This window comes from Gekko japonicus, unplaced genomic scaffold, assembly GCF_001447785.1.
Source record: "Gekko japonicus isolate JY-2015 unplaced genomic scaffold, Gekko_japonicus_V1.1 scaffold138, whole genome shotgun sequence".
Taxonomy (NCBI): Eukaryota; Metazoa; Chordata; class Lepidosauria; order Squamata; family Gekkonidae; genus Gekko; species Gekko japonicus.
The window spans coordinates 522,466-546,468 of NW_015163096.1; the positions used below are offsets into that span (position 1 = coordinate 522,466).

The following is a 24,003-nucleotide window of genomic DNA, read 5'->3' on the forward strand; positions in this document are numbered from 1 at the left end:
ATGCTCGCTAGACTGAATATTTTCCCTTCAGCTGTTCTTTCAGGCAGATATCATAACATACCTTTTAAGAATAGACTATGTAAATATTGTTTACTGGAACCTGATTCCATTTCCCATATTTTACTTCACTGTCCCATGCATAGTAAGATTCGTCAACAACTCCTTGTTATTTCCAACCTCTCTGCCCCCCCCCAGAGAGAATTACTCAATATTTACTTGCTGATAAATCCATCAAACTGAGAGAACTTGTGGCTGAATATTTAGCTATTGTGTTGAATAAGGGTAACTATGACTCATTTCGCACAAGGAGCTGCGCTGCCGCCGTGTCTCCCTTTGCCCCGTTTCCATTGGTCAATTTCCCACTCGAAGCTGCGCGACCGCATTTTGACCCACGGCTTTGCTCGATTTCCCCCGAGGTTTTGTGATTTGAGTGGGAAATTGACCAATGGAAACAGGGTAAAGGAAGGTGTGACGGCGGCGCAGCTCCTTGTGCAAAATCAGCCTATGTTTCTAAGGCCAAGGCAGAGAATGCTTGATTAATTTTGCTCTTCTGTGTTCATATTCCTGACACTATTTTATTGCCTCACCTGGACTGTACTATTCCTGTTTTATTTATGTAAGACTATTCTGCATTTTATTACATTTTATGTCATTAAAGGTTTCTGAATCTGATTCATCAATGTCCGACACTTCCATCCTCAACATGTTACACACTTTTTTCCAGGGGTAATTACAGTAAATAGTGTCAATTTGATGATACTACAACTACAGGATAAAACAGGTGTCCAAAACTATAAACACTAGATCCTTACTAGATCCTTGGGCAAGCTCTAGTGTTGGACTGTATGCCCTAGTTGAGGCTGGAAAGAATCTCCCATTCAGTTGAGACTAGGCAAATGATCTTACAATTATGTGATTTTTTTGCTCTATAGCCTTTGTCTTGACTTGTCTGTGCAAATAACATTGAGCTCTCTACTCTGCAAGCATCCTTCTGCAGTACATTTTCTCCCAGACTGTGGCACAAGGAGACCTAGATTGTTGTCACCTATACGAGCCTGATGTGTGAAGAATTCCTGTGGTGAGGCTATGGCTGGGTTTAATGACTGTTACAGAATTCTAGGGCACTGATAACAAAAGAGAACTTGCAAGAACCTTTCTCATAATCTTTCTCCTTTTTACACGATTTGGTTTTATATCTTTACCTTAAGATTACCATAGGATTTACATTGTTTAGGCGATGCCTCTGTCATATCTCAATATATCAGGGAACTCAGCATGCACAATATTTTCTGAACATGCTAATCTTGACAATTTCACTAAAGCGCTAATCCCATGACACCTTATTCACAATGGCTTTTAGTAATGTACTGTATCTCACAAGATGACATGATGAAACTGCCTTTTCAAATACTCTATTGCAGATTATTCCAACAGAGCTAAAATATCTTCCATTTGTTGTGAGGAGTGTTAAACAACATGGGAAAACTGCCAAAAAGAATCACTTGTCTTGAAATTTGATTTGTTTTGATAACTAGCTGTCATATTAACCTCTAAAAGGGGGTCTGAAATAAAATGAAAAAAAACTGACTTTAATTACTTTTGATATCTTAATCCTATATATGCAACAAGACCTGACAGGACATGACCATGTTGCATTTATTTACATCATCTCTGGTAAGAAGGAAGGCAGGGCAGAATGTAGTTGGCAGAGCAAAGACTTAAAGGAGAAAATCACCTAATCCTAACTGCCCAACGGGGCCTCATTGGCACTGAATCCCAAAGAAACCATCAACTTCTAAAACAAATCCCACCTGGACTCCAGTACAGAACTGGAAACTGTTTAAATTGTAACAAAGAATGGAAGACATTTAAATGAAAACTGTAGAATAACATAATCAAATTATTTTAGTTACTGACACTAATTGGCAAAAATAGTAATTTTATCCCAAAGGCTTCGTTTAGCACTCAACCAAGTGATTAGACAGTATTGTTAATTTTATTAGTGAATAACAGATTAAAATAAAATTACTAAAACTGTGATTATTCATTCCTTATACTGATGTTAGCACATGCCAACAGCCTGCAAATGCTGTGAATATAAAGGTCGTAAAAGACTATGTGCAAAATCTCATTTGTACAGAATTACCCCATCTTCTGATCTTTTTATTCCTTTACTGTTAACTACCTACTTTCTCTTTATGCCACTGGTTGACTTGCTATGATGTCAGCAAGACGCTAGGCAGGAAGAGGTAACAGTTGCCAGTAATCTGGGATTCAGTGTATGATTAGGTAACTGAGTTTTAAGCGCAAGTGAAAGGAGCCTAAAATTTTAATTCTATAAACAATGAACAAAGTTTGTCTCTTTAACTTTTTAAGAAGCGTGATTCTGGAATTTTACTGAATATAGATAATACTGCTTATGTATGTTACTTTCTCAAGGGCTAATGTTTTGACAGTACCCAAGCATACAAAAAAGGTGTTACAAAGTTAAGTACCACATATTCACCAACTCAAATATTTTATCAGTAAGACTCATATTAGGTGATTACATTTGCCAATTACACTGTGGCCATCCAGCTCAGGTAAAGCATGACAGACTGTCTGGGGACAGAGGACTCTCCAACACCAAATGGGAGCCACCACAGGACAAGGCCGTTGCATCCTTAAGGACTGCCCCTTTAAGGAGCCACCACCAGCAGTACAGCTGATAAACAGTGTCTCCAGGGGAAGTCTGGGGATCAGGCCCAGATGCATCTACAAGCAAAGTGACTCCTGGCATGCATGAGTTACAATACTGCCTTTAAAAGGGCTGGGAGGAATGCCCAGCTACTCACACCAAGCTGTAAAGGGAGGGAGAAGAAGAATTTGGTGAACTCAAACCCCTATCCCCTTCCAGTTGAGGTTAATTGGGTGGCATCCTAAGACCAAGATGACAAAGAGAATTCCCCCCCAACACACACACACTCATGTTCAGACACATAAATCCTCAGCTAAAACCGGAAGATCAATGGGTGAGCCATAGAGCCAGGAAGCTGTCTTCTTGGCCCGTTCTTGCCCGCCAGCTCTAATGATTTATATGGATCCCAAATCATTAATTCCACCTAATGCCCCTCTTCCTCTGAATATGGTTCCCAGGCAACCTCCCACTCGGCCCTGCTTCATTTCAACAACAGCACTGCATCACATATGTTTAGGGCTTCTGTACCACTTATGACACATGCAGAATACTGGGCAGAGAAAGCACCCCAGATTATGTAGGATGTTGTATGTACCTGAACAGTAGGGCTGAGTACTATGGAAATGTTCTGGATGTTCATTTTTGTTTCCAGTTCCTTTGCAATGACATGGTCCATGTGCACAACCAACCAGGAAATCATTAGCCGGTTATACTCTGGCAGCTCTTTCAGGAGGCGCTGGCACTCTTGCACTTTCTCAGCCTCCGTGCTCTTCCCACAGGCATCTTCAAAGCGTGGCATAAGCTCTTTGGTAAGCAAATTTTCAGGCAGTTCTCGCAGGTACTGCTTCAATAAGCTGGCTACAGTGTTGGGCTCATATTCCTCTAAGTTTGGAGATTCTTCTCGATCATAGGCTGCTTTTAGCTCATCCACTTTTGATTTAATTCCTTAAAAAATATTCAGAATGAATTGTAGAGGATGTTAGCCAACTAAATTTACAATATGCTTTTGTAACTTTTTTCTCTGGAGATTGTCATCTAGATCAAGTTTATATAACACACCTCAGAGGCTTAGGCTGGGCTATAACTTTATAAAGAAATAAAAGCAAATACTATAAAAGAAATGTAATATATACTGAAATCACACCCACTATTTACCAAACAAAGAGGTCTTATGGTACCTTGAAAAAGCCTTCAGACATTGGTGAAACAGGCAAAAGACAGCTTTAGAACTGGGGACCAACCATGGAGAATGTCTCCCTGTGTCCCCCTTCTTCCTACATAGTATGCCTAAGAGGATGCTCTAGATTGATCTGAGAGATTGTAGTAGGGCACAAAGGAGAAGACATCTTCCAAGGTACGTCAGCCCAAAGCCACTTAGGGCATGGTAAGTAAAACCAGCGTCTGTGTCCCAGCTGCAGGGAAGCAATTGGAGCACTGAGAAATTATCATTTATGAATCACCTCCAGTCACTAAAAGATTAAAGCAGCAGTCCATATTGTAACCAGAGGTAATACCTACTGTGGGCATAATGCTTAGAGTTATACACTTTCCACCGTGTTACAGTTGCTGCTAGGCACATGGCTGTTCTTTCCAACCTAATTAACTAAAGAAAGGATCTAGGAAATCAACACATAGCAAAACAAAATGAACAGTAAATTGCTTATATGATCAATGACTCCAAAACCAAGATAAAGAGTGATAGTCAAACATATCTGAAGTGCAAAGTTCATTTTGCATTACGTTCTATAAAATAAAATATTGGCCTTTAGAAGAGATTGGATTTATACCCCACCCATCACTCCCCGAAGGAGTCTCAGAGCAGCTTACAATCCCTTTCCCTTCCCCTCCCCACAACAGACACCCTGTGAAGTAGATAGGGCTGAGAGAGCTCTTTCGAAAACTACCTTTGAGAGAACAGCTCTGAAAGAACTTATGATTGACCCAAGGTCACACCAGCAGCTGCATGTGGAGGAGTGGGGATCAGAGTCCATGCTCTTAACCACTGCGCCAAACTGGCTGTTTACTCACCTATAATGCTATACACTATAGTGTATACTAGTATCCATGAATAAGAAGCAAGTGAAGGTGGAAGAAATTACAACTGTGCTTAGTAGGGGAACTAATGACCACCTCAAATTCCTGGGAGCAGCAACAAGGGAGATGGAACCATGGCAGGGACAGGACGGCTGCTTCCGGCCCCAGGAATTTTTGACCGTTCTGCAGTTTACTGATCAAATGGTCCTCTGTGAAGACATTTAGTTCCACACTTCTAGTCTGTAATGCAATATTTCCTCTTAATCAAGTGGGTTGCTTATCTGAATTGTTCTGCCTTTGCTTGAATTATTTCTGAATGAATTCTCTTGCAAACCTAGATAAGGAGCAGCACCCAATTTTGTTACCCAAAGAACCATACTTTACACTGTCTTGCAAATGAAAGAGCAGGGACTGAGTAAAAGATTGACCCTCAAAATACTAAAAATCATCAAGGAAAAAAAGAAGGGTTCCTGTATTACTATGAGATCTACAGTGTCATAAGAAAGTACAGTGAATGCCTTCATATTTATGTAAGCACTAACCTAAAATATTCACATATAAGACATCTTCAAAGCATTTACTTCCAGTGCAGTTTTGTCTTTAAATTCTGCCACCAAATGTGCCTTTCACTTCTTGTCAAAACAGAACGTGCATTGCATTTAAATCACTGGCATGATTCGTCTCTCACAGGTGGCATTCACAATTCCAAATACAGCTGTATAATTGAATAAATGACTCAAATCATTGTTACTTTTATGTAGGTTGAGGCTACGCAACTACTGAGAATGCTAATTATCTTGGCACTGCTACCAGGGTGTTTTCTTCAAATTCAAGCTGAAATCTTCCAACAGCTGCTCTATGTTCCTCTTTTTGAAGATGTCTATGAACAAACACTTTGGGTATAAATTTCTTTTGGAACTAAAAAAACAACAGCATAGGAGGAAATAAAAAACAAAATGTCCCTGTCAATTGTCAGATCAAAATTTTACTTGCGAATGCATCTTTTCACACAAAGGAAATAAGAACATATGACAAACTGCAGGGATAAAATATGTAGGCCCATGACACCTCTAATTACTATGGCTATGGCTATGATCCTTGAACCTTTTATATCAATACAGACCCCATAAAGTCACAGGGACTACTACAGAATAAGCATCGCAAGAATGCTGTTGGAAGGTACCATGGGCCAAGAGAGCAATCCTGTGCAGTGGTCCTCTGTTCCAACCTCACTGCAGCCATTTTCAGCAAACAGATGTCGGAGAAAACTGCACGTGCCATGCTGGGGCGGCCAAACATCAATAGAGTCAATAAAGTGCTCTCTCCCTCAACTACAGGAGAACGAAACTGCTCATTTAACTAATTCTGCTGTTCTAATCACGGAACTTTTTCAATTGTACTTTCAGGTCAGTATCCCTTCTCTCTCAAATTCAGAGCTAATAATAAATGACCAGAAGTATCTCATTTAGTGTAACTGCAAACATTTACCTAGTTACATGAAGCTATTATTGTGTAAGGAGTGCAAGAGATAGAGAAACCAACTATGTCTGGTTAGACAAGCAGGAAAAGCATACAAAATATACCATCCAACGGGCCACTGTACCTGAAACTCTGTAGATGCCTTCACATTTCATGCCATATTTCTCTACGTAATCTATACATTCCCGGAAAACTGCGGGCAGGCGGATGCCATCATATAACATGGTCCTTTCTGCTGCATCTGCCAGAGGGATGCCAAACACAGGTCGATACCTTGGAACATCCACTTGGGGTATCTCTGCCTCCTGACTTGGCTTTTTCTTTTTCTTCTTCTCTTTCCACTGTTTGACAACGTCTGCTGCTGTTAAGTCTTTTGATTTTTTCTCTTTATGTTTCTCCTCCTTGTGCTTGTCCTCCTTGTGCTTTTCATCTTTGGGTTTTTCTTTTATCTTAAAATCCTTTTCCTTCTTTTTGGAGAAGCTAGGTTTCTTGAAGACATGGATCCCCTTGGAGCGTTTTAACTTGGATGGACTTTCGGCTTCATCTCCAGAGCTGTCTTCCTGAAAAGCCGCATAACCTTCCGCTGTTGGGAGAAAGAGGGTGAAGTGGCAAGAAATAGCAAATATTTACCCAGAAAAGGCAACAAAACTAAACAGCAATGCTAAGGAACCCTCCAACATTCACTTTACCTTTGGCAGCATTAAACAGGACAGATTATTTGCTACCAGTTGTAATATTTTTTTCTCCACTGAAAAAAATACATCAAAAAAAGTTTACACCCATACAAATATCTACAGACATTTTTCACGAAGGATCCCTGGGCAAGTTCCCTGGATTATCTGTTGACACCTATGAATGGATTTTTCCTGCAAAGTCCATGCTCAGTTCGCATTCCAACCTACAGCATAATACTAAACATGTTTACTCTGATACCCTAATGAGTGTGATTACTTCCTAATAAATAGGTTTATGGGATTGCAGCCTTAATGTTTTCCATATATATTTGTTGATATATATATTTCACCATGAAGTAAAATCTGTTACCGCAAAATCAACTCAGAATCAATGCTGCTTAAAGATGCCAGACATGAACCACACATATCTGTTCTTTTTAAGCCCTTAGAAGACACTGTCTAGTTTATGCTCACTGCTCCTAATGTTGTATGCTCCTGAAATAAAAATTATAGGTTCACACTGACTTAAAGCAACTGCTTTTGCAAGTGCACTTAAAAGTCAACCTCGAAATAATGTAAAGTTGCTGATCAATCCTTTTAAAATCAATGGCTGTTTTGCTATCAATTTCAATGAGATGAGAAGTCTACTTAATTATCCACTCATTGAGAACAGGATAAACCAGATATTCTAGTATATAAATGCATACCTGTACTAGAGCATACATTCTTTAAAAAAGGAAGAAAACTTACTTTTCAATTCAATTGGCAAAGTTGTTCCAAGCATTCTGACATATCACCACCTATTTGTGTGGATTCTTAAAGATTTCATTTCCACAGTCATAAGACAAATATTGCCTTCACTGCAAATTACAAGGTACTGTACCGCCTCTGAAACAGATGCACACAAAATCTAAAAAGCTACACCTCTTCTGCAACTAGCCCTGCCTACCCTGTAGGCAAGAACAGGAAAATAATTATAAGATTTTTTTTTCTGAACACACACCCATCATGAATCACAGCACATGCGCTAAAACGGAGTGGAGGGTGGGAATGCTTGCAATGTTTAACTTTGAAAGCTTTAAACATCATGGATTATAGGAGCAGTATAGCTATAGGAGCATTATAATGTTCCGGGATGGTTAACAAGCTGCCAAAGTGACAGTAAGGATACCACATTCACTGTGGATACAAACTACCTGAAACTAAAAGATGAGTGCCCCTTTATAGGGACATTCGATCCTGTTTATTACTCCATTTCTAGAGGGTAAGAGCTGGCATTCTGATGACACAATTGTTCACTTTCTTCTGTTTAATTCTAATTGCGAAATAACGGAGGCTGTTGCAAAATTCTTATATTATGCAATCAGAAGACGAGGCTTAAATAGCCAAGTGTAAGTGACCGATGCATCTTAGCATTTTGCTGTATTTCCATGATGTTTTGTGCTTTCAATGCCAATAAAGGTGTTTTTGTGTGTGTGTGTGAAAAGATGAGTATGTGGCTAGAGCTGCGCTACCGTGGCCCACCTTTGCAGAAGTATGTGCAGCTGAAGAATAAAATCAAGAAGCGATGAATTCATCTACCAACCCTCAAATCTTTATTTTTAACTCCCCCCCCCCGGCCCTTGTTCTATGGCTCTGTTTCCTGCCACTGTTCCAGTCCTTCCCCAGAAGGTCTGAAACCCTTTCTCTACTTTCAGTTCTCTTTCTTCAACCCTCAGCATAGAGCCAAACCCTCCTCTTGAGTTACAGATACTTATCCCTTCCCATAGACTGATGATACCTGCTCCTGACCACCAAGGGTTTTCCTATCATATCTCTCTATAAATTTCACCCTCTTTGTTCTGTTCCTTCAGCTCTACACAAGCTGAAAGTGACAGTAAGGAGGAAAAACTGAGGGAAGACAGCTGCCAGCTTGAAACATCCAGGCTGACTGTTTTTCTCTCTCTCCTCTCTCTTGATGCTGGTACTGACAGTCTGGTCATGGCCAAAAGGCAGAAGACTCTTGCCCAGTTGGATTGACCTGGCAGACATCAGCCCAGGATGTCTTGTTTACTTTTTTGTTTTTTTAAACGGAGCTTGTAAATTGTGGAGAAAAGTGGGATAAAAATGTGCTAAATAAATATATAAAATAAAGCTCTACTCTGGCATTTCCACAGCCTTCACCTCTGTCCTCCCCTAAAAATGTCAGACTTTGAGCAACTCAGGAATAAGGTGACAGTGAAATATTAGACCCATGCTTTGTAGCTCAGCATCTTATTATTTCTGAATGCCTACTGGCAGTTCTGGTCACACAAAATCATAGAACTGCATCTTTGCTGCCTATTATGAAGGCACAAGATGAAAGGTGACTTTCTACATTTAAAGTGAAGATGACATTATGTCATTGTTCCTATTTGGAATCACTTAAATATCTTAGTGGTTAGGAAAGCTGTAATATTTTCACAAATAGGAAATCTGATGAATTGTGAAACATTAAAAATTTTGGGAAGTTTGGAATAGGTATTTCATTGTCATTCTTTTATAACTTAAGTGGCCTCATCAGCTGAGGTTCAAGGATACCAACAAATGTGTTGAAACAAATTCATTTGTCTTTAAAATAAACATTTCTATTATTATTTTTATAACCATTCTGAATCAATGTGTTATTTCCATCTGATTATATTCAACCAAGCATATTTTAAAGTGGAATTTTTTCATTTAAAAATAATACAGTAATAGAAATATCTCTATATCAAAACATATTTACATTGATTTTAGCTATCATAGTATATGGTACCAACAATCAGTAGAGGTGTTTTTTTAAAAGCATACATTGAGACAGGATCATGAAAGAGGCAGTAAAGTAACGAAAAAACACTACTGTTGCATAGGGGTGTTACACAAATGAAAAAAATGACCTACTTCTTTTCTCTTTCTTCTTAAATTTTCCTTTTTTCTTCCCGTGATCTTTTTCATCATCAGATACAATGTCTGGAGGTTCATGCAGGCTGTCATGAGGCGGTGAAGGTTCACCAGTTCGATACAAGCCTGGGAATTTTGTTGGGCTGATTTCTTCAGAGCTTGGGGTTCGGGCCAGACTCCCGCTATGCTCCACCCTGCGGTGCTCACTGGGGCTGCTGGTGGGAGGCAGGAAGCACTCCGTCATTCTTACTCTCTGGCCCCACAGCAAAGCAATATCCTGTTACCTGTCCATGTTGCCTGCAACAAAAGAACGTAAGAAGTTAATGCAAAACATTCTGCAGTGCAACTAGATGCCTATCTTATTTAAAAAACAAGAGTGTGTAGAATAAGCTACATTGTATCAACGGGAGTATTCACAACAACATACACAAAGATAGGAAATGTGTAATTAAACTGCAACCACAAGTTTAATCAGATAGAAGAGATGTAGGCATGAATCTTTTCTTAACAGTTTTATTTGACGATTATGATTTTAAAGGAGCAAACTATGAGCCCATCTTGAACTGAGAGAGAATGTTTTCTAAATGTTTTACTAAATTCAATTTAAATACAGTCATAGTTTGCACCATCTATTATAGCCGCAGCACACTACTTCTTGTGTACATGTCAGGACAGATACTCTAATTACTTCTTTGCGCAGTTCTAGCCCTGTGACTTCCCCCAGTTCTAGCCCAATTTAACAATAAAGGGGGAAAGTGTCGTAAAATCTGTACCTGATGTCAAGTTGAAAGAGTGGAATAGGATGCAATGTCTTGTAGTGTATGCACGACAATCCAATAAGTGTACAGCCTATTTCCTATTAGTTAGCTACAGTAAATGGAGGGGGTTAACAATCGGGGGAAATGCTGAGGGAAAGTCAAGCTACCACCACCTCCTACTCCTCATTCTTGGCTAAGGATACCTCAATCTCCCTCTCCCATCTCCTTTCTTGTGTAGCTGCTTCCCTCATCTCCCAACCTTTTTAACTGATGCACAATTAAAGTTTTACGGCCCTCCACCTGCCCTTTCTCTCTTGGTCACTGCCAGCCACCCTCCCCTCCCCACGTTCTGTTCACCACTAACTGAAACAAAACAGATCTCTCTCTCTCACTCACCCCCCCTTGCCTTTTCAAACTTGCTGTTGGTAGAGGTTGAAGTCTCTGAAACATGTTCCTGCTTGATGGGTCACCACTAACAAGGAGAGCAGGCAAGCAGAGAAGGTGGAGCTGCCTGAGAAAGGTGTCATGGAGTGACAAAGTTTTCCACTGGTCTGTGCTCATTTATTTGGAAAAAAAACTGCTACCTCTCCAGGAACATGTCTGAGGTAGCTTACATAATACAAATAACACAAACATTAAAACATTAATTAAAACTCAGCATTAAAAACCCAGCCCACCATGAAAACAGACCACTGATAGCTTGAAGCAACAGCTTCTTGACAAAAATATTGAAAACCACAAACACTTTAATTAAAAGTCTGGGTAAACAGAAACATTTTGGCCTGGCGCCAGAAGAAAGCAGCATAGGCACCCACAAGTGAGGTGCTGCTACTGAAAAAGTCCTGTCTCTGGTTGCCATCCATCTCACCTCTTGTCAGGCAGTTCTTCTCTGACAGGCTGGACAATATAGGAGGAGGCAGTCTTTCAGGTACCCTGGCCCCAAGCCACCTAGGGCTTTAAAGATAAGAGCCAGCACTTTGAATTGTGCCTAGAACCAAATGGCCAGCCAGCACAGATCTTTCAACACTAGGTTGATATAATCCTTGTAGTCTGTCCCTGACAGCAGCCCTGCTGCTTCATTCAGTTTCTGAACCATTTTCAAAGACAGCCCCACATAAAGTGTATTACAGTAATCTAACCTGGATGTAATCAGAGCATGGATCACAGTGGCCAGATCATGCTTTTCAAGGAATAGCCATAGCTGGCATATAGCTGAAGCTGATAAAATGCACTGTGTGCCACAGAGGAGATATGAAACTCCAACTGTAGGACAAGAGCAAGCAGTATCCCCAAGCGATGAACCTGTTCCTTCAAGAGGAATGCAACCCCCTCCAATACAGGTGGGCTCCTCAATCCTTGAGCAGCTTTGTCAATGACCAGCAGCACCTAAGTTCTTGTCCAGACTTAACTTCCGTTTATTGGCCCTCGTCCATTCCATTACTGTCTCCAGGCACCTGTACAGGACAGTGCTACTCGAATTTCTGCATTCAAATGTCACAACAAACTACAGCTAAAGGACCAAATATAAACCATGGTTTGGAATTCCAGTTTAGTACCAGAGGACAACCCTCAATTTGTGGAACACCCTGCATTTAGAAACCACACTAAACTAGAGTTTCCAGGCCTACTTGTACAGCGGAAGACCTCACCTCATCCCGTTCCCATTGCCTACCACTACTCAAGCTTGGCAGCAGGAGGAGATTCCCCGGTAAAAATGGTGTGTGTGAGCAATTGGCATCCCTTGCATGAGATGGCACTTCCTGTGTGACCCGGAAGTAACCTCATCATGCCAGGTGACACTTTAGTATTCTCTAAAAACAAACCACAGAGTTGGGGTGAATGCCAGATCACCACGCTGTGATATCACTTCTGGGCCATGCCAGGTCTACCGGTTGTCCCCCCAAAAAAACCTGAGTCTCACCTGTACCGTCTTCCACTAACTGGTAAGCTGGGCAACCTTATACTAAAACAATTGTTTCTCAGAAGTCTCCTATCCACAAAGACCACTGGATTAAAAAACAAACACACCCTAGACAGGAAAGTGAATCATCCTGCCAGAAATGTGATTGAGTTTTCCTGCTGTAAGTGGGTGGAACAGCATCAAGACAGTACAATTTTGTCCTCGAAGCTCTAATGCCAATTCTATGAATATTGTGGTTTTTGTTCTGTTAAATTTATTTTATTTTATTTTTATATTTTGTTTATTTTCAATTATTGCAAATTTGACAATCCAGAGCAGGGATCCCAAATACTGCTGAGCATATGAGCTCTTTTGGAATGTGAGAATGTGTGGGGGACACCACCACAAAGTGGCTGCCAAGGGAGGGGGGCAATTTCAAAATGTTTGCAGGTTCCAACCTAATCATCTTGCTATGATAACTATTTCTGAATGTGTGTTCTCTGCAAACCCAAAGGTGATGCCTCCTTGAGCCTTCTGAAACACTTCTCATTCTGATGAGACAGGAAATCCAAGACTGGCTCTTGTCTTTGGGGAAGAAGTGACTCGAATGTCAAAACACAAGCTCATTGGTGTCACATAAGCATTACTGACCTAGAGATATTCAAACAGGTCTGCTAAATTTTCAGAGAGAAGAGATATTTTTAGTAGCTCTTCTAAAGATTAAGTTGAAATTATTTAACTCCCCAAATTTTCTTTTTCTACCTGCATCTCAGTTCTTCAGTGGTCTTCAAATGGTGTTAGGTTGCTTAGGATGGCAGTATAAGATATATATTTTTTAAAGTCTCATGCTAAATAGAGATAATTTAGCAAATAAATATAGTACATTATGATGCATTTTATGTTGCTAAAACAGTAAAATCAATTTAAGTTTGACAAGGAAGTAAACACTGAATATTTTCAGTTTCCCCTAAAATGTCTGTTGCCCACCAACACTACCCCTTTTTCCCTGTGGCTTCAAAATTTCCAGACATTTTTACATCTCTGTGAACTGTCTATTTCCATCACAGAATGTGAGAATTTTTTTAAGGCAAACTATAAAACTCCTTGTTGGCAGCTCCAGCCTTTAAGTTGACTCGCAGTTATGTAAAATACATTCTGTCTTGTCAGTTCAAAAAGTACACCATGTGTAAACTACATACTGGTAGAACAAGTTTCATTTCAAAAACCAGCATCATTGAATAAAAATTATTGAAGCACCTCCTTATTCCCAGGTGAATCACACTGTAATTACTGCTAATGAAAATCCCAAAAAGGACCTCCAGTGAAGTTTCATAGGCAAGATTGAACTGAACACCTAACCTACAAGGAAGATTAGCTCTTCTGAAAACATAGCCACGTATTTCTAGAAGACAAAAGAAAAATGGTCCTCTTTTTACCCCGTGGCTCTAAACTTGAGCCGCTGCCTTTAGTCTCACTGATTTTGGCCCAAGGGAGATCTTATGTTAGAAAAAAACAACCCAAAAAAGTTGTTTGGACTTTTCATGTCAGACAGAAGGAACAGACAGACATCATATACCACACACACTTTGACCTATTTCAGGTTTGCATTTTCTTACTAATACATTTGCATCAACAATAAGAAGCCCACACAGAACTTACTTTTCATATAGTTTGTTAGCTGATATTCAGATGTAATCCAACCAGTTTCCTCAGAAACCTTACTCAAACTTTTGTTGAAAGGCGCTACAAGTAAGGAAAGTTAACTTGTCTGGACAGACTATCAAATTACATTTTTAAAACCCCATTTAAAATGCTACAGAAAAAAAGAATCAGCGAAAGCTAAGTACTTGTTGATCTGTGGGAGAAAATAAATTAAGCATTTGCTTATCACTTGTACAGTATTTAAATCAATAGGACCTAAAAGTTGGACTGAATTGGTTGGACTGAAAACAAAATAACTATTTCCAAATGAGATTAATTGGTTGGACTGAAAACAAAATAACTATTTCCAAATGAGAGAGACTCAGGAAGCCCTACTAGGAACTGTATGGAAGAATATTACTACTTTTTATTGGTGTCTTTATGACTCCTGCAACCAGTAGCCCTCTAAACCCCACTAGGGGTCACCAGAAGTCACCATGACTTTCAGGCATGCAAGCATACACGCACGCACACACCCCTACCAAAAAAGGGGACAAGCATCTATACTACATAGAACAATATAAGTCCGCCCAAATGTTTTCAGCAAGAAGGGGATACTACAAAATAATAGCTTAGATCAGGGATGTCAAACATAAGGCCCAGGGACCGGTAAGGGCTTTTATGCAGCCTGCGAGCATAATGTGATGGAGGGAACAGGAGGCTGCTTGGGGGATGGGGAGTGGACGGAGGTCTGATTGTGGCTTCAGCATGGCAGAACAACCTTGTCTGTAGTAGACAAGCAGAACCCCTTTGCTTCAGTGGCAGCCTCACTGGTAAGTTGGGAGCCGCCGCAGCGGCATTTGTGCTGGCCCAGGGTTCCAAAGGTGAGACTGCATGCCTCTCCTCTAGGCCTGCAACTCCAGGGATCGGCGTTTGCATGTGGAGGGATGCAGAGGATCCTCTGCTGGGGCCTGCTGGTGGCCAGAGTCACTGCCATATTCACACCCCCCATTCAGCAGCCATGCATTGGCCTATGAGGAATGTTTTTCGGCAGTTTCTTCCATACATTGGGGGCCTAATTCTGACACTAAGCATGCAACTTGGTGGCTGGGCCTCCCTCCCCCATGGAACACCAGGTGGCTTTCAGTCATAGGTGGTTATCGCCTTGTGGGGGGGGGGGCAATGCCAGCGATCTCCGGCTGTACTAGTCACTGGATGGCCTGGAGTCTGCCACATGTGTGGTCTTGTGAGTGTGATGTCCACTCCCCCATCAGACGATCCAGTGGCCTGAGCCAGCTGCTGCTGCATGGGGGTGGCATGGCTTGCCAATTATCTCTGGCCTGAACCCCCACCATCACCCTACCATGGATTACCTGGCTTATTGGGCTTTGCTTGATCTGGGTCCCGCTGTGCACATGGCCTTGTGCCTGGGCCACTGTCCCCTTGCTTCTGCAGGTTAGTTGTCTTTTCAGTCCCCTTCCATGGTTGCTTGGGAGCAAAGGGGAGCACAGCACTGGTGATGGGAGTGAGCTGGGGAAAGGATCTGCCCCCCCTCCAAGTAGCAGGGGGCATCTGCCCAGTGCTGTACTGCTGGCTCTCCAATCCAACCATGTGGACACACCAACCCAGAGTTACCAGCTGCTGTTCTCGATCATGTTTGTATCTCCAGTACCTGACATTATGTCAGATCTGGCCCTCATAACAGGTGAGTTTGACAACTCTGGGTTGGGGCACCCAAAAAGGAGCTCCTGAAAATGACCACAGTCATCAGGTAGGTTCACGTGGGAGTAGGCTGTCCTTAAGGTATGTTACAAAATGTATTTTTCTTCAAACTGATATTTTGCTAGCATCATAATCTATAAATACAGCAAAGGGGTTCCTGGTGTTCTATTACATTTCTGTCTTGCTATGCAACTTTCCTATGAAACCAAAGTTCATTTATTCATTTAAACATTATAACATCCAACAGTCATACCTTAGTTGGCATATAAAATTGTACGATTTGGTATACTTATGAAATTTAAGAAAAAGAGTTGGATTTATACCCTGCCCTTCACTTGGGAGTCTCAAAGCGGCTTACAATCTCCTTCCCTTCCTCTCCCTGCAACAGACACCCTGTAAGGTAGGTGGGGCTGAGAGACGTCTGAACTGCTCTTGAGAGAAGAGCTCTGAGAGAACTGTGCCTGACCAAAGGTCACTCAGCTGGATGCATGTGGAGGAGTGGGGAATCAAACCCGGTTCTCCAGATTAGAGTCCGCCACTCTTAATGCCACGTTTACCTAATACTAGAGAAAGAACTGCAGCTGTACCCCATGCTATCTTAATTTTTGCCGTCTGAAAGGCAAGGAAAACCCCCCAACACTGACAGTAGATGAAGTGTGTTATTTGGACAAACACTCTCATACCGTTATATCACCAGGATATTAGGATATTAAGTTAAGCTTTATACCAAAACACTGAACCCTTTAATAATGTATTAAATGCTGCCAAAATTATTTCCGTTTAAACTAAAAAATACTCCTGAAAATGCTGTATAGTTTTACTGCATATGCAGGAATTATCATTATTTAATGCTGTATATTGTGTGACATCAAAATGTTCACACTACATATTTTTAGTAAAATCTCGTCTTTTATTCATTCCAAAAGGGGGGAAATCATAGTTTTTTCATGCGATATATTATGAGTGTGTAAAACCTATATTAAGAAACATTTCATTAATCATAGGTTGTTTTCCACCACAGTGCTCCCTCAAATTTCCCAATTCTCCACCAAAAAAAAAAAATAGGGAAAAGATATTCCAAATCCCCCCCCTGAAATTTTTTATCCCCCCAGGCTTTTCCATCTTTCTATATAACCTACACAATGCTTGAAAACCAGTGCAATACAAATGAACAGTTGACAATGGCAATGTGCCAAAGCCACTGTCTCCCTGTCCATCTTGGGGGCTCTTACCTTTCTTTCCCTTAGTACCCTGGGTGCCTTTAAAAAAAAAATTTAAATAGCCACTCTTGCTACACAGTTCCATCTCCAGTGATCTTTTCACAGCAAGCAGAGAAGATACTGGCAGCAATGAGTGGGGCAAAAAAAATGGTAGCAAGGAGAAAAAGAGAAAGCGCTGGCAGAGCTGTGCTGATGCATCATGGGAGGAAGGGGAACATGGAAAGGATCTCCTAGCTCCTTGCCAGGCAAAGCAGGCTTGAAAAACAAGGGAAAGAAAGCAGAAAGTGGGGGAGGGAGGAATAAATGTCAGGAGGAAAGGGAAGTACTGGACTGAATAATCACAGAACAAGAGCCTGACGCCTTTCCCTCTCCCCTCCTCCACTGACACCACTCACCCATGATATTGTACCAATAATTCTTAGGAGTCAATGTGTTGTACACTCTTAAGAATGGCTGACCATATAATTTTACTAATTTAAATTTAAAATTCCTGACAGTCATGTGTGTTTAAAGTGTTGGGGCACTTTTAATACACTTTCACATGGAATAAAGATTCTTGCATGCTTTGGGGAACATCATTACTTTTTCATTTTTGCTTGTGAACTGATGACCAGCTGTTTACGATCTTGCACTTGTCCACTCGCTTAGATCCATGGAACTGTCAGGGTACTTCTATAACACACTGTTGAAGCACATGTAGCTCACATGTGTATGTGTAGCTCAGCACATCCTGATTACTAGAGAAAACTGAAAAGGGAACATATTTCCTCTTTTGTTCCCAAAGCCAGATTATGACAAGCCTCTCATAATAGTGGTCAGTACTCAAGTACAAATGAAAACAAGATCTAGATGAAATAGAATATTGAGCATGGGGCTAACAAATCAGTTGCAGTTCAGGGGATACGGAGAGAAAGAGAGAGATCCACAACCATGATGTAAACAATATGGGTGGGGTACTCTTGGTTTCCCAATGTGATTATCTCATTCAAATATTAGTGGAGCTGTGGGAGATCCAACCACACAGGAAAGAGAAACAATGTAGTGCTTGCAATATATAAATTGCTCTAAAGTTTGAAGTGCTTCCAAAACTTCAGAAAAATAGCTGAAATTTATCACCAAGATCACTCTGTGTGACTAGAACAATGTTTGTTCCTTAAAAAAAAATCTGAAAGATCAAACAGAACATCACATGTCAAAAGAAGGCAGTCTTGGCAGGTTGTCTGTGGCATTGTAAGGTTACAAGTAGCTCTTTTATTCTGAGACAGGCCAACTGTACCTCTTATCCAGTAAAGCAGTTTTCCAGTATCTCAGACAGGGCTCCTTTTCAACCTTTTTGCTACTATATGTTCAACTGCTGATAGTCAGTATGATCACAGACTTAAACATCTTAAAACACTCATCACAAGGTTCTCTTCGTAAGATATAATAGTAAGTTTGGGCTGATATAAAATTCTATAGCAGACAGCAAGAGAACTGGACTAAAAGGATATAATACTTTAAAGCTATAATAAGTATCATATGAAGTATGTAAGACATACATAGTATCAAAGTTGACCACTACAAAAACATCTTCAAACCTCCCAAAAAGGTCATATAAAATGTAATACTATGCAGAGTTATGCCTATAAAACCACTGAAACTCTGTATCGGATTATAATGCTACAGTGTCACACAGAACAGTGATAGTATGATTTGCACTTTGTAGAAGGATACCCATTTTAAGGAAAGCGAATACCATGACGGCTTCTAACATAAGCAAAGAGGACTCTTCAGCCATTCCTATTATGCGTCTGCTGCTAAGAGCTGCATAAAGAAAAGTGTCAGTCACAAGCTTTGGCACAGCTGTCCTTGAAAAAGAACAGTTTGTGTCAGAGTTCTCTCAGCCGCATCCACCTCACAGGGTGTCTGTTGTGGGGAGGGGAAGGAGTTTGTAAGCCGCTCTGGGACTCCAAGTGAAGGGCGGGGTATAAATCCAATCTCTTCTTCTCTTCTTCTTCTTAAGGGGAAAAACAACAACTGTATTTTAGGCTTGCTTCCAAAACACCCCATCTCTGTGCCTATGCATGCAAGTCTCCCAACCCCAACATTCTTTTGAGATCTCCCAGAACTACAACTGATCCCCAGACTAGAGTTCCATTTCCTGGAGAAAATGGCTGCTTCAGAAGGTGGATTCTATGGCATTCTATCAAGCTAAGCTCCCTTCCCAAACCCCACTCTGCCCAGGCTCCTCCTCCAAATTTCCAGGAGTTTCCCCAGCCTGGAATTCGCAACCCTAGGGACATCGCAGAGAAACAGCAAGTTGTTATTTGTGAAAGAATGGCTAATAATGTATTTTGAAAGGGGAAAGGATTGAAAAGATGGTTGAGGAGTGGGGAAAAACCAGAACACCACCTGTATGGTTTTACAGGTCTTCAATGAGCCCCCAGATCCTCAGCCTGCAACACACCATCCACAGGTACTCAGACAACAGGCTGATCCCCAGCGTGAATAGCAACAAACACCTATTTAACCAGTCATCTTGACTTGTACGCTCCAAGGCCCTGCTGTTGCAGTTCTGTACACCCATTCCCACTTCAGAAGGTCGACTGCCCACACGATTAGAATTCACAGGTGAGGGCGGGTAAAGAAGTGAACTAACGTCTGAACCGGCTCTAAGGCCATGAATTCAGTCTCTCTACTTCAACCGTCCTGACATACTGACGGGGAGCGCCTGAAGAAATAACTGTTGCTGGTCTTTAAGGTGCCACCCGGCCTTTTTTTATTTTCCTCAGTATGGAGTCCTCCTGAGAAGCCACAACACAGAACTCCGGGGCAGAAGACACGGCGGATCACGAAGCTATGACCATGAAGCCCACGTCCACGCCATCCTATATACCCCCAACCCTCGGGCCTTCAACCAAGTTTACTAAAGGCGGAAACGGAGGGGAGGCGAGGAGACAAGCCAAGTCTCAGCCGGCCCTCACAGCTATGAAATTCACTCCCAGAGACCCAGAGGGCGCTGAGCAGATCCCTGTGCGCATGCGCGGTATTAAGACCCAGTCAACGAAAACCTTCGCTCACGGAGGAGCAGTCACATTATTTCCCCCATCCCCCCCCCACTGGGAATGGAGCTGCTGTGGGAGACAAACCGGGGGGGGGGCTTCATGCACGCGGCCACTATACTGACCTGAGAGGGGAGCCCCGTCGCTCGCAGGGCGGCCGTTGTAAGCGAGGACGCTTCTTGGCTTCAGACGCACCCCTCTTCGTGCCCCATCCCACTGTTACCTGTTTACAAGGTCGGGTATAAGGACTACAAGGAGGCACTTCTGGGACGCATGCGCAAACGCCCTCTTCTTTCTGCCTCCGGTCCGTTTCTTCCAGCCTCTTGGCTACCGAAGGCAGAGGCCGGAATTAAGGGGCGCACGCGCATTACTCACGGGGAGGGGCCGTCATAATCTCTGAAGCGGGGAGCGCTTCCAAAAGCAGAAAACGGAAAGGCGTTCATGCGCCTGCGCGTTCGCGCATAAGAGGAGCAAGTCCGAAGTGGACGATCCTTAAATAACTGGTGGGCCTTTGCTGGTGTTTCACCCGCCCCTTATCATTGCAGTGCATTTTGGGAAATGTAGTCTTAACTTCAGGCAGGGAGGAAAAGAAATGATTGTCGCAGACACAAGAAGTAGGCGTTGGGTGGCCGGCGGGTGTCCAGACAGGGGGAGGTTTGTTAATTTCACGAGAGGTATATGAGGGTGTTACAGCGCGACTGTGGCGGAAACGAATGCTGAGAGGCCTGTGAGCAGCAAGGTTTTTGGACACCTGCTTGGTAGAAAGCTGTACCGAACTTGCTTGTTAGTGAGGCTAGCCGAGTCCAAGTAATACTCCAATGCAGAAGGGTCGCCTGTTCACAACCACGTTCTCTATTTGCTTGCCTTGCCCTTGGGGCTTGATCTAAAGCAAAGGTCTGGTCAGGTGGGGGTCCCAACTCAGGGGCAGGTGATGCAGCCTTTGACTAATTAGTGGCAAGCTAGCTGTCCACTCCAACAGTACTTACAGCACTTGTTTCTCTTGTAAGGAACCTACTCCTCAGATTAATGTGATTAAGCAGTTAGTGTGCTGGACTGGAGCATGGAGATCCAAGTTCAAAACAGCCTGAAATAAAAGCTTATATTAGGAGTGAAGCAAGTTCTTTCTCTCAGTGGAACTCATCTTATGCAGAGGTGTCGAACTCTTTTGTCATGAGGGTGGGATCTGACATAAATGTTACTTTGTCAGACCAGGGCATGTGTGTCATAAATTGTAATGCCAGGTACCTCAGATATAAACTTTATAAATGACACAGGCAAACCCAATTAACAATATTATTTTTACCCAAAATACAAACAAAAGAAATTGATTCCTAGAGGAGTGAAAGGAAATGATTTTATGGGGAACCCACAAAAGCCCCAATAAATGTATCTGATCATGCTCAAGACTAGTGTTTTTTTTTTAGGGATACTATAAAGGGGATCTTACATTTCTTAGTTACTTTTTGTAAATATAGCACTTTTAGGAGATGAGTTTTTGTCCTTGCAAGTAAATAAGGTAGTTTTTCAGCACACACCCCATATGCCCAGCCTCAGCAGCCGACCACTGACTGATATGATCAGTCTCTCCTTGTTTGCTCTCTTCCCCCAACCTACCTCTGAGGATCTTGAGGAGGCACACATTTTCCCCTCCACCACCCCATGCCTACCACAAATAACAATCCTGTTAAGTGGTGCAGGCTGAGCAACTGGCCCCAGGTGACCCAGACAGCAGGGTCCTGGCTCAGGAAGCGGGGGTATGAACCTAGCTATCCCAGATCCCCCAGCCCCAATTCTCATCCCTCCTGCATTTTCCGCAGAAGTAGTGGGGCTGAGGGGAAGGCCTGAGAGAGAGGCTATTGCTGAAACCTCCGGGGGGGGGGTACTTCTTGTCCTCCCATGACCCCTTTTCCTTCAAGGACTGAGAACAGGCAGGGGGGAGAAGGAAGGTCGCCATCCCCCACCCAACACTCACTTTGCCTACCAGCTCACAACAGCAGCACCCCTTTCCCCCTTCCTCCCTGCACTTGCTTCTGAGACTGGTATAAAGTACTCGGTTTGATACATCACGACTCGGACAACGACATAAAAAACATACGTTTACTCAGTACTTCACACTTCGAAAGACAAAGGGCAGCGTGGCCAACTATATACATATCCAAGGAAACACCCCTGGATCCCATTGGGGGGTTTGAATTCCCCTCCAAGGTTTCTATTGGTTCCCCTAGTGAACCTTAGGAGCCTAGTCTCTATTGTTCTTTAGGAATCAAGCTCTGCTCGCCTGGCCACCGCCTGGCGGTTCCCAGGACACAACAACTGGGATGGCTCTCCCCTCAGAGAGACACACACAAGTCAGCCCAGTTGCTTTCCATTCTTTGTTCCCTTCTCCTCCTCTCTGTTGGAAATGTATGTGTTTACAAGGTCTGATTCAGTCATTATAGGGTTAACTTGTATTCCTAGTTTGCTATTGTTTAGACTGACCTGGAAGGGATACCTGGCACTGAGCCAATGGGGAATTAGCCCGGGAAAAGTAACTTCTACTTTGATGCAGATTGGTCATTTGTTTCAGGTGACTTCCTTTCAAGGGTCAAGAAGAAGGAGAGAATTTCTCCATTACATGTGTGCTTGTTTTGTCTGTAGGCAGCATAGAAATGTAGCTCTTAGTGTTATGTTGATTTGTAGTAATCCCGTGAACCCTTTTCCCTTAGAATAAAGTATTTTTAAAAGCAAAGAACTCTCTTCTTTCCAATAGAGCAAGATCCATCAAATAGTCTGAGTATTAAACAATTTTTGACTATTTTACAACACTCTCTCCCCTGCCGGACCTGTCCTTCTGTTGGCAAACTGCCACTCCACGTGCCTGCTCTTGCCAACTCTCCTCATAGTTGCTGTTCGGTGCAGCGGTGGCAGCGCTGGCCACTTTGCTCTGCCTACCAATGCAAGGGCTTCTCTAATCCTTGCTGAGCTGTGATCGGAGGAGGGAAAAACCACCACACCTCCTCTTTCTCTGCCTTTGCTGCCATTCCCCCCCCCTATTTTACCTCAGCTTCAGAGTCCCACCCCCTAGCAATTTCCTTTCAATTTCTTGACTGCTTCGACCACACACACATCACTGCGTACACTTCCCCCCCCCCCCAAGAAGTCTCCTGCCTTCCCTCACTTGCACCAGTTACTCCTGGGCTGGATAATAGCTGTGGGTGGGCCAGTTTCAGCCCCCAGGCCATATGACACTCCATCTTACAGAGTTGCTTTGAAGATAAAAGGGAAGAGAGGCACGTTTTATGGTGCCTGGAGGAATGCAGAGATACAAATGAATTCATTGCATATTTCATTAGGGGCTTTGTAGTCACCCTCTCACCGTGCCCTGATTTTTTTTTGGGGGGGGGATCTTGAAAAGTATCTGATGCCAAACAGAGTGGAGTTAGCATGTATTTAGTAAAGATGTTACAAAATACTCCAGGTTTAATTTTACATCCCAGCACCAAGATATACTTGAACTTAAATAGTTCATTTGGGGGGGGAATAAAGTGTGATTTAAGTGTTATATTTAAGCAGATTTACATCTTCATATGGAGATTATTTTTATTGGAGTAATATTTGCAAAAAATTAAAGACCACATAGCATGTACTTTCCTTGCATTGTTTAAGGGGAAAAGAAGGTCCTGTTGACATACTAATTTTATCATTCCCAAAGAACTGTGCATAATATGCCATGGACACGGCTGTCCATTCAACTTTTCCAACGGTATTTCATTTTCATCAACAGTGATCACTGGGGACACCTCACCACTTGCATTATTTGCTAGCTTTATATCAGGTAGGTGATTACAGTATCCCATCCACCATATGGGAAGAATCATATGATGAGAATTTTAGCTTTGATTTTCTTAATTTATAACTTGATTTTTAAAATTTGGATTACTATGCATATTAGTGCCCCTCTTGTTTTACAAATCAGT

General features: G+C 42.2%; 1 protein-coding gene across 4 annotated transcripts in view; it reads right to left on the bottom strand.

Annotated features, from left to right (window-relative positions):
• Positions 1 to 20,485, bottom strand: part of RALBP1 (ralA binding protein 1) — a 33,331-nt gene extending 12,846 nt beyond the window's left edge. The window contains exons 1-4 of one of the 4 annotated variants that reach the window (XM_015406609.1): positions 20,423 to 20,485; positions 9,766 to 10,062; positions 6,315 to 6,773; positions 3,273 to 3,622 (exon numbers count right to left, since the gene is read on the bottom strand). In XM_015406609.1, the coding sequence (XP_015262095.1) occupies positions 3,273 to 3,622; positions 6,315 to 6,773; positions 9,766 to 10,009 (1,053 nt within the window). In that variant the 5' untranslated portion in view covers positions 10,010 to 10,062; positions 20,423 to 20,485. The other 3 variants (XM_015406607.1, XM_015406608.1, XM_015406610.1) reach the window with 3 other exon arrangements.
• Between the last annotated feature and the right edge of the window lie 3,518 nt (positions 20,486 to 24,003).